Source organism: Rana temporaria, chromosome 11 (genome assembly GCF_905171775.1).
Source record: "Rana temporaria chromosome 11, aRanTem1.1, whole genome shotgun sequence".
Lineage (NCBI taxonomy): Eukaryota > Metazoa > Chordata > Amphibia > Anura > Ranidae > Rana > Rana temporaria.
Window position 1 is genome coordinate 132226611 of NC_053499.1, and position 14992 is coordinate 132241602.

The 14992-nt window shown below is 47.2% G+C and overlaps 1 protein-coding gene across 1 annotated transcript in view; it reads left to right on the forward strand.

Moving 5' to 3' along the window:
* The first annotated feature begins 2129 nt into the window (after positions 1 to 2129).
* GAN (gigaxonin) overlaps positions 2130 to 14992 on the forward strand; it is a 44912-nt gene continuing 32049 nt past the window's right edge. The window contains exons 1-2 of the mRNA XM_040329175.1: positions 2130 to 4499; positions 13608 to 13722. Of these exons, the coding sequence (XP_040185109.1) occupies positions 4324 to 4499; positions 13608 to 13722 (291 nt within the window). The 5' untranslated portion in view covers positions 2130 to 4323. The remainder of the gene's footprint in view (positions 4500 to 13607; positions 13723 to 14992) is intronic.

Below are 14992 nucleotides of genomic sequence, written 5' to 3' on the forward strand. Positions count from 1 at the left end.
GTGTCACCTGTCTTCTGCAGTCACTGTCTCATGACACACAGTGTGTTCCATCCATCCCCTAACGCTCGGCCTCACCTCTGCGTATTGAGAGTTGCTCTCAAATCCTGACAGTTCCCTTCCCTCTGAGCATGTGGCTGGAGAAGATTGAGGACTAGGTGGGTGGAGTTAAAGCACTAGGCGCAGAGGAGGAAGAAGTTAAATCCTCCTCCGCTCTGAATGCTGGGACCCTGGGCATCACAGACCTCGGGCATCACAGGCTGTTGCGTATGGGGTTGCCCATGCTGACCCATTAGGATGACCATGGCACGTGTCCCTAATTGCCCAGGACAGTCCCACATTTTGCAGGATTGTCCTGGGCACCTTTATTCTGGGACAATACAGTGTCGTGACGTGAAGTCACTGGTTGCTAGATGCCAGGTGGTCCTAGCAACCAGTTTGGGCAGTGTAAAGCCAGCGGTGGAAAAAGATAAAAGGGTCTTAGCGGGCCAGGACTGTCAGTGAGTAAAGCGGCGATGCAGCTGCCTTTTTTGGGGGCATTCTGTATGTCCCAGAATGGTGGTGCCCAGGACCGGACCCGGGACAGACCTGCAAAATGTGGGACTGTCCCGGGCAATTCGGGACATGTGGTCACCCTAGGGCAGGGGTGTCAAACTCAATTTTATCGTGGGCCACATGAGCATTATAATTGCCCTCAAAAGGGCCGGTTGTATCTGTAAGATTAGATGTCCAGTGCATTCCCCTCCCCATATCTTAGATGTCAAGAGCCACCCCACCATCAGAAGATGAGTCCCCCACTCTCCCTTACATCACAATGCACCCCCCTTTCCTTATGCTGCTGCTGGGAAGAAGCTGGATGCATTGCTTGAATGCAGAAATGAATTGTCTGGAGAAGGACCAGAGGAGGGCTGAAGCTCTCCTGCAGCTGCAGGAGAGGTGCGAGGGCCACATGAAATGGCCTGGAGGGCCAGATTCGGCCCGCGGGCCTTGTGTTTGACACCTCTGCCCTAGGGGGTCAGCATGGGCACCCTGACTGGTTTAAGTTTATGCAACTCCATACGCAACAGACTGTGATGCCCTGTGTGTTCTGACACCTTTCTATCCGAACCAGCAATAACTTTCAGCAATCTGAGCTACAGTATCTCTTCTATTGCATCGGACTACATGGACCAGCCTTTGTTTCCTACGTCCATCAATGAGCCTTGACCTCCCATGACTAAGGATGAGCTCCGGCGTGTTCGCACAGCCCACTGCAGAGCCCGCCAGGAAGTTGGCACTGCGCTGCGCTAATCACAGGCAGTGAGACATTGTCCCGATGCACGGCTGCAGAGATCGGGAAATGTCTCACTGCCTGTGATTAGCGCAGTGCTGACTTCCTAGCGGGCTCTGCACGTGGGCTGTGTGAACACAGCGGAGCTCATCCTTACCCATGAGGCTGCCCTCGGTGCGCTGATTTTCCTCCCTTGGATCACTTTTGGTCGCTCCTGACCACTGCAGACCAATATCCCCGCAGGAGCTGCAGTTTTGGAGTGGCTCTCAACACAGCAACTTCAGGGACAACATGCTCACTTCCTAATAGATCCCACCCACTTTCAGATTCCATTGTAATGAGAAGATCAATGTTATTCACTTTACCTGTCAGTACTGTTATGTCTGATTGGTGTAAAATAAAGTTTATTACAATCCAGTAGAGGGATGAAGTGTAATGTGCTGGATGTGGGACTGGCTGTCTCCTTTCTATGGGCACTTTTAGTTTGTTCTGTAACTTGCAGAGTTCGGCCCAGCCCCTCTAATCCCTGCATTAGACCACAGCTTCACTCAACAACATCCCCTCCCTAGAGCAGGGCCACTCCTTGCCTTGTCATTAAGGGTGTATCACACACACACACCACAACATGGCGCTACACCGTCTACTGGAGCTGTGCAAACCACACAGAGCCTGTCAGAGGGGAGGGCACATTCCACGGGAGGAGCCAATGATCAAGGTTGCCTGGCAGAGTATGGGGGAAAAGCTAGAACGCTATAGGCTGCGAACAGAAAGAGAGGCGGGGCTACCTGTCAAGTCCAAATGAAGGGCTTTCACGGCCCCACCCCTTTCGTTCCAGTCTCAGCCTGTAGCTCCATGGCTCCGGGCTGTGTTTTGACACGTGGGGTGTGGGACGCTCTGTGATGACGTCATGCAGGCTGGTCTGGAAGTCTTGGCTGCCGCTGAGCCGGGTGCACAGAGGTGTGAGGAGGAGAAGAGAGGCGAGGGGAGCCCGGACCCATTTCCAGACTGAGGGGGTCACAGCCTGTGTGTGCCAGGAGCGCTGCCCGGGACTCTGCATTCCATATACAGCTCTCATTGTGCCACTCTGCACGCTGCTCTGAAACTTAGACCGACTTCTGTTCTTCCTCTGTCTGTCCATTCCTGTACACAGAGCCCCAATCTCCCCTGAGACCCCCAGCCTGCCCAGAAATTGCTAACTTTCCCAGAGAGCTCCCAGCCTGCCCAGAAATTGCTAGCTTTCCCAGAGAGCTCCCAGCCTGCCCAGAAATTGCTAGCTTTCCCAGAGAGCTCCCAGCCAGCCTGCCCCAGAAATTGCCAGCTTTCCCAGAGAGCTCCCAGCCTGCCCAGAAATTGCCAGCTTTCCCAGAGAGCTCCCAGTCAGCCCCAGAAATTCCCGACTCCCTAGAGATTCCCAGCCCCCCCAGAGATCTAAAGGGATTCCCAGTCCCCCCAGAGATCTAAAGAGATTCCCAGTCCCCCCAGAGATCTAAAGAGATTCCCAGTCCCCCCAGAGATCTAAAGAGATTCCCAGTCCCCCCAGAGATCTAAAGAGATTCCCAGTCCCCCCAGAGATCTAAAGGGATTCCCAGTCCCCCCAGAGATCTAAAGGGATTCCCAGAGATCTAAAGGGATTCCCAGAGATCTAAAGGGATTCCCAGAGATCTAAAGGGATTCCCAGCCCCCCCAGAGATCTAAAGAGATTCCCAACCTCCCTTGAGAGCCCCAGAGATTCCCAGCCTCCCCAGGAAATCCCTTTCTTCCCAGAGATCTAAAAAGATTTCCAGCCTCCCTATAGAGCCCCAAACATACCCATAACCTCCAGAAATCTAAAAGGATTCTTGGCCTCCCCAGGGATTCCCAGCCGTCCCAGAGATCTAAAAAGATTCCCGGCCTCCCTAGAGAGCCCCAGAGATTTCCAGAGCTCTAAAAAAGATTCACAGCCTCCCCAGAAATCCCCAGCCTGTGTCCTGTTCCCTATACAACCCTATGAGCAGATTTTTAACTTAGCTGGACTTCTGTTCTTCCTCTGTCTGTTCCTTCCCATACACAGCCTCTACTTGTGTACATAGGCCTTTCCTGCATGCATAGCCTTATCTACAACCTGTACATTGCCCCCATCCACAGCCTGCTCAGACACAATGATCCCGCTCTCCTAGTGGTGTCTTTTCTTTTACTCCCATCACAACTCTTCTCCATTGTATCCATACTGCTCGCCATTCCTATACACAGAGCTCCATCGCTCTCCATTCCTATACACAGAGCTCCATCGCTCTCCATTCCTATACACAGAGCTCCATTGCTCTCCATTCCTATATAATGATCCACGTTTTCTGCACTTCTAATCTTATGTGATGACACAGAGTCTTCACTCTCACGGTACGGGTTCTTACTGTCTCTGTATTACCTCATTCGTAGTGACTGTTAATGGTCCGGTATTTCTTATGCAGCAATCCACGTATCCCTGAGACCAGAGCCCAGTCCATAGACTGCCTTGGTTGTAGCTTTATAGATCAGTTCTTCCATAGTGTCCTGTAGATCTCTCCTAGTCTGCTGCACTAATAGTATTCCTCTGCAATATACATTCCTGTACTCAGTCCGAACTGCATGTTTCTGTACAGCTCCCTTCATTCATAGTGCCTTTTCATCATCATTCTGTTGTCAGCTGCACCACCTTGTCCCGGATTTAGCTTCTAAGTAGTAGCTCAAAGTGCCTACGTATTACCAGCACATACCTCCTCAGAGACCTCTTTTTTTATTTTAGCAGCCTATGATATGGGAATGATCTGATTTTTGCATAGTCGGTTCTTCTGAACATACAGGCCGTTTATAGCACAGAATGCATGTTGTTTATGTCCTATCAGTGTTAGTAGTTCAGTACTGTAGTCCATGTACAGGTTAGGTATACATTGTATGACCACATCCTGTCCAAGATCTTTCTATACTATTTCTTTGCACCGGGAGTAGCTAGCCCCCTCCTCATTCTCTAATTCAGCGTTGCTTTTTACATAGAGTAAGTTTACATAGTACTGCTCCATCCTTGCACGCATCGGTCCAACATGGAAGATTCAAACTCTATGACAGTGGTATCTGACCCCCAACATGCCGCCAAGCTTCTCCGAGCTCTGAGTTCATTCCGTGAAGAATCCGACTTCTGTGATGCTCTGCTTATTGTGGAAGAACAAGAAATTCCTGTGCAGAGGAATATTTTAGCAGCTGCTAGTCCCTACATTAGGTAAATACGATATTTTTTTCTTATTAAGTGTTATAAATTTGCATATTGTCATCAGGGCATTTAAAGTTAAGCGGTATTAATCCCAAAAGCAAACATTTATTATTTTTTAGCATACTAAGACCCCATTCTCACCAGTGCGATTTGTCATGCAATTTGACAGTTCCAAATCGCATTACAAGTCGCACCTCCATTGTCAGCAATGGAACCATTCAAATGGCTGCCAATCAGAAAAAGGTTCCTGCGCTACTTTTTTGTGTATTTTCATTGTGACTGTGGTATGAAGTTACAACCTGCAATGAAATCGGTAGTGAAGATCACACTTATGTGTGGCTTTGAAATCGCATTAGGTAGCGTGGTTTCAAAGCCGCACCGGTGTAAACACGGGCTTATTCTTACATGTGATGGCTTCATTAGTTTCCTTTTAAAGTGTATATTCCCCTCTACAGAAAAATCTGTGAGGTGAACCTGCACAGGACCCACTCCTCACCCCCCCTAGTCCCGCCGACCTGCAGCATGACAATCTCCCATTCTGAGCCCCTGTATAGCCGTCTTTTTGACCGAGCCAGGGCTTAGAAATCCCCTCAGCATTCTCTCTACTTCTTCCCCACTGACGGGACAGGCTGCGTGGCATCTGATTGGACGGCACCGACCAATTAGAATTCTCTGAAACATCCCTCCTGACTGGGGACGTTTTGGAGATTAAGCCGAGGGGATTTCTAAGCCCTAGTCTGTTGAGGCGGCGATAGCAGGGCTCAGAACTGGAGATCGCCACACTGCAGGTCAGCGGGACAGGAGGGGGCTGAGGTGGGAGTTCACCTTGCAGATTTTTCTGTAACGGTGAACTTACCCTTTAAAGCCTAGACTCGTACAAGTGTGGGAAACACAATGATTCCTGCATTGCAATTGCACTGTTTATGATCTGCTGCGAGTGTCAATACAAAGTTAACACTGCAAATGCAATGCAGTTTGCCTGCACCGGATCGCACGGCACAGACCTCTGCAGTGCCCCATGCATGCATGAACATAGGGCCAGATTCACAGCCGAGATACGACGTAGTATCTCAGATACGCCGTCGTATCTCTCAGAGTATCTATGCGACTGATTCATAGAATCAGTTACGCATAGATAGACAGAAGATCCGACAGGTGTAATTGTTTTACACTGTCGGATCTTAGGATGCAATACCATGGCCGCCGCTGGGGGGAGTTTGCGTCGTAAACCAGTGTCGGGTATGCAATTTAGTAGTTACGGCGATCCACAAAGGTTTTTCGCGTTAGCTACGTCGCTGCTAGTCTAGTTTCCCGTCGCAAAGTTAGTCGTCGTTTTAGGTGCCCTAACTTTAGACAGCACACGTATGTGCTGTTTAAAGTATGGCCGTCGTTCCTGCGTCGAAATGTAAAAAAATTTTTTGGCTTGCGTAAAACGTCCGGGAATACGAAAGTACGCGTCGCACGTCACGCCTAATTTAAATGGCACACGCCCCTTTGAATTACGCGGGCTTACGCCGGAGGCTGCCGGCGTAAGTTTTCACTGCAAGTGCTTGGTGAATCAGGCATTTGCGATGAAAACTTGCGGTGGAGTAACGTATCTACGATACGTTACGCCGCCGCAATTCTACGTGAATCTGGCCCATAGCTTCCATATTTCTGGCCCTTTTCCTGACCCCCTGCCTGTACAGCACCCAATCCATGCATGAATATAGCTTCTATATTTCTGGCCCCTGCCTGTGCAGCACCCCATGCATGCATGAACATAGCTTCTGTATTTCTGGCCCTTTTCCTGGCCTCTGCCTGTGCAGCACCCTATGCATGCATGAATATAGCCTCCGTATTTCTGGACACTTTCCTGGCCAATGCACAATCTGCGCTGCATGCGTGAATATAGCCAACATTTTTCTGGCCCTTTTCCTGGGCTGTGCGGCATGCATGCAATCTGCACCCCATGCATGAATTCAGCAGCCATATTTCTGGCTATTCACCACGCTTGTGTGTGATCTTATCTACATCTGGGCTCTGTGATGAAACAATAGTGGAGATATATTACCCATGTGTGGTAGCAAACGATCCCTGAGGTCGCTTCTGCACTTGTGCTGAATATTGCTGCCATATTGTGACGTCAGAAATATGGCGGCTGGATCCCCTGCATGCGTGATAATGAAAGTAGGGAGCGGTCACTACCACACATGCCGTGTGGAGAAGTAGACAGCGCTGTTCCAGTGATCTCCACTTGCTGATGCATTCTGAACACAGAATGCCGACCACTCAGCACTGGGGCCACCCAGAGAATGTTTTTCAATATCTGAATAAATGCATAGCGTTCTCTGATTGGACGAGGTGGAGAATTCCAATTCCCTCAATCAGAGAACGCTATGCATTAATTAGGAAAATAATTCTATGAATGGTGCCTGTGCTGAGTGGCTGACCTTGCATGTTCAGAATGAATTAGACCGGCAGCTGAACGTGGGAATCAAGTGGAGATCACTGGAGTAGTGGTGTCTACTTCAGTGATTTCCAGCTTCCAGGTGCATCAGCCAGGTATGGTATATACCAGTGGCGGCCCGGACGCCGCCCCCGCCCTCCTGTAGGCACAACAAAAAAAATGTCCTTTAACATTAAGTCAAGTCAACTTAGGCGCCGGACACCAGTGCCCTAGGAAGTGCCATGTCCATGCAATCACAAGATTGCAGGTCTTTTAACCCGCCTTGCGGCGCATTGCAAAGCGCCAATTAGCTTCCCTTGCGTCCCTGGATCCACTATGGGCTCCGGGAGCATTGCTATAGCTAATAGCAGCTGTTACTTCCGGGTTTCGTCTTACAGACGTCACGTCGGCAGCTCCGTTGTTTGCATGGCCCGAGCGGAGCTGCGAAGAAGGTAAGAAGAGCTGGCCACCATGCCTCGTGTACTATGCAGATTATATCTGGATCAAAAATCGTCCTGTCTGAGTCCTGATCCCAAACTGATCGACCCCAAATAAAGTTGTCAGTCAGCAGTGCACTGGAGTTAACCTGATCCCCACCCATCCACCTTGGAGCCTTATTGTAGTTACACTGCTGGGACTTGTAGTTCTCCATCTTCTCCACACGGCAGACAAACCTCTTCTACCCTCACTGCTCTTTCAGCACCCATTCTCTGCACCCCACCAGCCCTCCTCCTACACTGGGGTTTGTCAAATCTTCTCTTTGGCTCTGGTAGTGTAGTATACAGTGGCACGGCGTGTGTCGGAAGTGTAAACCTATAAGGTTGGATTTAGTTCAGGGATGCAACAGGAAGCACATCTGACGATCTGTAAAGAAATAATTGCAGTCTCAAAAAATGAGTCTCAATTTTGTATATTGCACACTAGGACCGGGGTCTGGCTGGACAGAAAGAATGACCCTTTTCCAGCCTTCATACTCAGTGTAACAAGGTTACATACAATGGGCGGTGAAGTCGGCCATAAACCAAGTCTATCATCAGTTTGTTAAAAAGACTGCCTATGTCTCCTATGGTACTCCCAGGCTGGGTGATGTAAGTAGCTCCTTTTTAGTTAAGGAGTTAACTTGTAAAATTCAACCTGATATTTTTGCTGACTGCAAGACGAAGCATTTTTTAAGGGCGGCTCTGTCGTTCTGCCCCCGGGGGCAATCCCAGGGATATTTAGCATGCTGTCTCAGATTTCAAGCTGTCTTGTCTGTTCGGCTGCAATTATTAAGAGAAAATCCTCAACTATTGCATACAATTGCTGAATTTATTGTTAGTAATTATGTGAAGGTGTGTGTCTTTTACTGGAGAAAAAAATAGTTTTCATGTTGAAAATAAAGTTATGGGAAAGTGCAGAACACCCATTGGATAAGGTATGTTCCAATTGCATTCATACTGATGCATCCCATGGGTCAGTAATTCTTTGAGTCTCAGTTCACGCTGGTGCGATGTGGGAAACTCTGCGATTCAGTGCTGGTTCCTGCATCGCACCTGAATTGCACACTGGCTCACACTGACATCTGCGAACCACTAGGGGGGGTTCTCAATGTAAAGTTAAAGGGGCTGTAAAGGTACAATTTTTTGTTTCCCTAAATAGATTCCTTTACCTTAGTGCCGTCCTTCACTTACCTTCTTCGATTTTGCTTTTAAATGTCCTTATTTCTTCTGAGAAATCCTCACTTCCTGTTCTTCTGTCTGTAACTCCACACAGTAATGCAAGGCTTTCTCCCTGGTGTGGAGTGTCGTGCTCGCCCCCACCCTTGGACTACAGCAGAGTCAGGACGCTCTCTATGTTGCAGATAAAGGAGCTGTGTGTTAGTGGGTGTCCTGACTCTCCTGGGGAGGGGGCGAGCATGACCCTCCACACCAGGGAGAAAGCCTTGCATTACTGTGTGTAGTTACAGACAGAAGAACAGGAAGTGAGGATTTCTCAGAAGAAATAAGGACATTTAAAAGCAAAATGAAAGGATGAGGTAAGAGGAGGAGGACTGCACTAAGGTAAAGGAAGCTATTTGGGAAAACAAAATTGTACCTTTACAACCAGCGGCGGAGGGCGCGGGAGAGCGGCGGGAGGGGCCCTCTCCCGCCACCAATAATGGCGGAGACCGCCGTGATCATTGACAGGACCGCTCACTGAAGAGATGGATATCTCGGTTGTGGCAGCAGCTGCTGCCATTACCGAGATATCCATCTTTAAAAACAGGACGTATATATACAGTGGGCGGTCGTTAACCGGTTAATGGCGCCCCAGATTAGATCGCAACTGTGAAATGGTGCAGGAATCACATCGCATAGGTTTGATCACCCATGCAATCCGATTCCAGTGCGGAACAAAAAAAGGGCCCTACACCATTTTGATGCGGATGCGATACGATTTCAGCCATACAGTTCGTATGGCTGAATTTGCATCGCATGTGATCTGTGCAGCAATGCGGTGCGAATCATATGCAATGTCTCTGATCGCACCAGTGTGAACCCAGCCTGAATTGCCTGTATGTTTGAGACTCCCATTTTCTGCTGTGTCATTTATTGGGGTAGTATCTTCCTACTGACATATGCCAAAAATGTGCCTAGACCTTTTACATGCCATCTAAATGCCTCGGTTCAGCATCTCTATGTACATAATTAAACACTAGAAGAACTTTAACCACTTCCATACCGGGCACTTACGCACCTTCCCGCCCAAGCCAATTTTCAGCTTTCAGCACTGTCGCACTTTGAATGGCAATTGCGCGGTCATGCTAAACTGTACCCAAACAAAATTGACGTCCTTTTTTTCCCCACAAATAGAGCTTTCTTTTGGTGGTATTTGATCACCTCTGCGATTATTTTTTTTTTTCTTTTTTTTTTTTTTTTTTTTTTCCTTGCATGTCCCCTTCAGCGACTGCACTTCCAAGTGCATTTTGCACTTGTAGTTTCCACTTGTAGTGCAAAGTGGATTTGCCTTTCGTAAATAACCCCCACAGTGCATTATGAGGCAGTACTGTCAGGGGGTCCACGCTGACCCATGTCCACGGCCAAAGGACCTACAATGGACATGTGAGCATCAGAACTGGACCAACGGTGCAATGGAGGAAGGTGGCTTGGTCTGATGAATTCAAAAATGGTTTGAGGAACACAATGAGTTCAAGGTGTTCACTTTACCTCTTAATTCTCCAGATCTCAATCGAGCATCTGCAAGCTTTGCTGGAAAAACAAGTCTGATCCACGGAGGCCCCACCTCACAACTTACAGGACTTAAAGTGGTTGTAAACCCTCTTAAACTACTTGCACCTACAGGCAAGCCTTAAGGCTTACCTGTCGGTGCTTGCAATATCTCCTTAACCTACATGGTTAAGGAGATATTTGCAGAAAATCGGACACCGATGTCTACGGCGCAGGCACACTGAGCCTGAAACTCGTGCATGTGGGGGGATCGTGCCGGTTCTGCGCTTATTGCTCTTCTTGGAGAGCTACCAGCAAATGTTTAGTATTTTTAGTATGGTGCTGCCAACTCTTTGATTATGTTCTTCTCTGTGAATGCTGTTCGTTCTAGTTGATTATTATTATATAGTGTTTTTTTTATCTGATGTTTAATATACTCACATGTTGATAAGAATATCAAATACACATACAATGACTCAGGGATTTAAACAGGCTTGTGTGTACAAGAATGCATTTTGAAGTTTCCGCCCGAATTGTATAGTAACGGGAACACCACCCATTGGTTTGGGTGGCTGAGATTAAATAAATGAATTTTTTTTTTAATACTATTTATTTTCTATATTAATAGCTTGTTCCAATTGCTTTTTTTTTTTTTTTTTTGGTCGTGATCTGCACCATTTTCCACCAAGGACTTCATCCATCATTTCAGTGTGTTTTGCTATGTCCTGGAATTTGTCCCATTACACCCTTGCTACCTTACCAGATGTCCTCCTAATAGTCAGTTGGGATGAGCAAGATGGCATGATAAAGTGTTGGTCCACATAAAACACTTTTTTTTTTGCAGGCTTCATTGGTGTGACCGTGGCAGGCTTCCAAGCTGCTGACCTCTACTAATTTCTTAGCAAAAAGGTTTCATCCCGTAGGCTCTACTCTTCCTTCCTTCCTTCTTTTTCTTATTTATTTTTCTAGAAATGCAGTGGTTGTGGCTGTGGAGTCTGCTGAGGAAAAGGACCGAAGAGAGGGATGGATTTAGCAGTTGGACTAATTATGCATAACTGAAATCTATAAATTCCCTTTTTAGTTGATCTCCGAAGGTTAAATAGAACTTTTATTTTTTATAGAGCAAGGGAGGGTTATAATCAGATCATGTCAGGAACCATAAACCAGGTGGGGGCAGAAAGTGCAGTAAAAAAACAAACCTTTAATGAAATGGCAAACGTAACACAGTTCCAGAACGTAGTAAAAAAAGAAGCGAAGGTTTGGTTGCCAGAGCGGGTAATCAAATGGGTCAGGAAACCAGAAGTCAGCGTGGTCGGGAGCTAAAATCAGGAACATGACTTAGATGGGAAGTCAGCCAGGTCAAGTCATACACAGGATCACAGGAAGGAAGCACTTAGAGATTATAGACCACGCAAGGGCAAGGAGGAAATGAGATAAGCTGCTTAAATAGCAAAAAGGGGCTGGCTGTAGGCTGAACCAGTGGCGGAATTACCAGGGTCGCAACAGTCGTACTTGCGAAGGGGGCCCTGGCATTCAGTCATTGTGTGAGGCCCAGTGGGATTGCCATTTACATGGCTCTAAGCGGAGAGCGTGTCTCTCATTAAACAGCACAGAGACACTGGCATTGACTTTCCTTCTCCCCCCCCCCCCCCCCCCTCCATCTGTCCTCTCTCGCACCGGAAGAGAGGACACCGCTGATCTGCTCTCCCTTCTCCCCCCCTCTCCTGTGTGTGCTCCGTGGGAAATGTGAGCTCGCTGGCATCGCACAGGAGAGGGGGGGAAAATAGGGAGCAGATCAACTGTGTGTCCTCTGTCATCCCGTGCGAGAGAGGACAGACGGAGGGGGAGATGGAACGTCAATGCCAGTGTCTCTGTGCTGTTCAATGGGAGACGCACTGTCCTGAGAAGGCATACAACACCGATGGGCACTGATAGGAAGAACTCATGCAGTATTGATGGGCAGCATAGAGTACTGATAGGTGGCACTGATGGATGCTGTTAGGCGGGATTAATGCGCACTCATAGGTGCTGCTGATGGGCAGAATTAATGGGCACTAATAGGCAGCGTTAGTGAGCACTGATGGGTAACGCTTGTAGGTGGAATTAATGAGCACTGATTAGGAAGCATTGATGGGCACTAATAGGTGGCATTGATGAGTACTGATAGATTGCACTGATGATTGGGGCACTGATTATCAGTGTAAACAACTGACAGCTGAGCACTGAAAGAAAAGGGCTTCTTGTTAAAGCGGGAGTTCACCCATAAGAATTTTTTTTCAAAAAATCCCCTTAGATTCCTGCTCGTTTTATCTAGGGGAATCGGCTAGTTGTGTTAAAATATGAGCAGTACTTACCCGTTTTCGAGATGCATCTTCTCCGTCGCTTCCGGGATATGGGTCTTCGGGAGCGGGCGTTCCTTCTTGATTGACAGTCTTCCGAGAGGCTTCCGACGGTCGCATCCATCGCGTCACTAGTAGCCGAAAGAAGCCGAACGTCGGTGCGGCTCTATACTGCGCCTGCGCACCGACGTTCGGCTTCTTTCGGAAAATCGTGACGCGTTGGATGCGACCGTCGGAAGCCTCTCGGAAGACTGTCAATCAAGAAGGAACGCCCACTCCCGCAGCCCATACCCGGAAGCGGCGGAGAAGATGCATCGCGTAAACGGTAAGTACGGCTCATATTTTAACACAACTAGCGGATTCCCCTAGACAAAACGAGCATTAATCTAAGGGGAAAAAGTGTAATTTAGGGGTGAACCTCCGCTTTAAGTAGCAGGAGACCAGCCCTGATAATGTCACATTGCAGAGATTTTCCTTCACTTCCTGTCCCAAACAGGAAGCAAGAGGAAATCTTTGCAAATGAAAGAAAATCCTTGGACCTCCAGATCCCCAGAACTAGTGTCTCCATTGGCACATTTCCCCTTTATCACTTTTCTGGGGACAACTCCAAATTTGCAATTTCAGTTAAAATGGACACAAAGGCTTTCTTATGCGAATCTGTGCAGGGAACCTAATTGATGGATTAGAAGAATCCCTCGCCAGCAGTATCTGCATGAGCAATCAAGTCTCTTGGTTAGCCGATGATTTTGATTTCTCAAGCAGATACTGCTGGCAAGCAGTTCTTTTAATCCAGCAGCTAGTTTCCCTACACAGGAAAGCCTTTGTGTCCTTTGACCCCCGAGATGCGTTGGCTGTCTTGGCACAACCAATAAATGAAACTGGACTCTTATCTTTGGTACTCCTTCCATGTATGCATGTGTGTTTTTTTGGTAACCTGCTGGGGTACCAACTGAAGGGATAGCCTTGCCTGGTGTAAGCAGCCCAACCGGTGTCAGTGGGCTCTTCAAAACATTTTTCTATCTCTACCTATAAAATTTTTCAAAGTCCCTGCGCCTCTTGGATGCCTTGATTTATTTATTTTTGCTGCCTCTTGGTCAGTTATTTGCCAAATAGTAATGCATGTTTCTTGCATTTGTTAACTTGTATATTTATTTTTTTATTGCAGAGCCAAACTCAACTACAACCCTCCGAAAGACGATGGGTCCATCTACCGCATTCAGATGGAAGGCATTTCAGTGACCATTATGAAAGAGATCCTAGACTACATTTTTAGTGGACAGGTAGGTTGTCTGCTATGAGGATTTATTGGCGGGGTGGAAAAGTTGTCTGATCTATGTGTAACCTGAGCTAAGCAAAGGCTCCAAAACTTTGACAACTCATGAAAGGTGACAAGTGGAAAGTCGCTATAGAAAAATCTCGCTCTAAAGATTTTATTTGTTAAAGTGAACCTATGCTTTAGTAACAGGTTGCTTTATTGGTGGAAAGAAAAAACAGGAAAAGTAAAAATGTGTAATTGGGTAAAAACATTTTATTCAAAACTACCAAGGGGCCACTCATATGATATCGAACATAACGTAATTATTAATCAGGTGGGCATACACTCGATGATGCCAGGAGATCCACAAGCAGGCTAAACATCAGCTGCAGTACAGAAGGAGAATCCTGGCCACTCTCTTCCGGGTTGCGGCCTGCCAGAGATGTACTATTGGCATGACATCACCAAGGAGGGGTGTGTGCAACGTGTTTTGAAGCATGTGCAGTGCCACCTCCAGGCATTTGCGTTTTTTTTTCCTCGTCAGACTGGCTAATGGCCGTAAAAGGACCAAATTTATATACATAAAATGGTGGAGGATCATTCAAAGCCACAGGTGGTATATTGCCCCAAACCCTGGAAGGACACTCTATAATTGATACAGTGGATGCAACTTCCTCTCTACAGATGCAGAACAAAAACTGTCTCCCTCATATATACCTGAACCTTATGAATAACGAGATTAATTCAAAAATGGCATAGAAAACAATAAATCTAAAAAAAATATATATAAAAAAAGATTGTTTTGCAAAAAGCGTAGTAGTAGTAGATCCGGCCACGCTGGTGGCTTCCAGGCAACTCGGCAGTGCTCGTGGACACTCCGGATGACGTCCCTACTAGGTATAGAGTCAGCAGGTGTGGTGTGCCTTTGTGGAGGAATGGAATGTGTTTGTGCGTTTTTTTTACAATTTAACCTTTTGAATATTTATCTATTACAATTCTTTAACTTTTTGTGTTTTTATCAGCCATGTTGGGGGGTGGCTTTGGTGCGATATCCTGACATCTCCCTTTTGAGACAGGTAAATCAACTAATAGCACTGATTCCCCAGTCAATTTTCTCTGCAGCCTTGGCTGCACTGAATATAAATGACAGGAGACAGAGGCTCCTCTACATTCATAAACGGAAGCATTGTAAACACTTAAAACGTTTATGATGCTCCGTTATGAATGGAAAGAGTTAGGGACTCTGTTCGATTGGGAAAAGGAAGGAGCTGGTAAATGAGATTTACTGGCTCCTT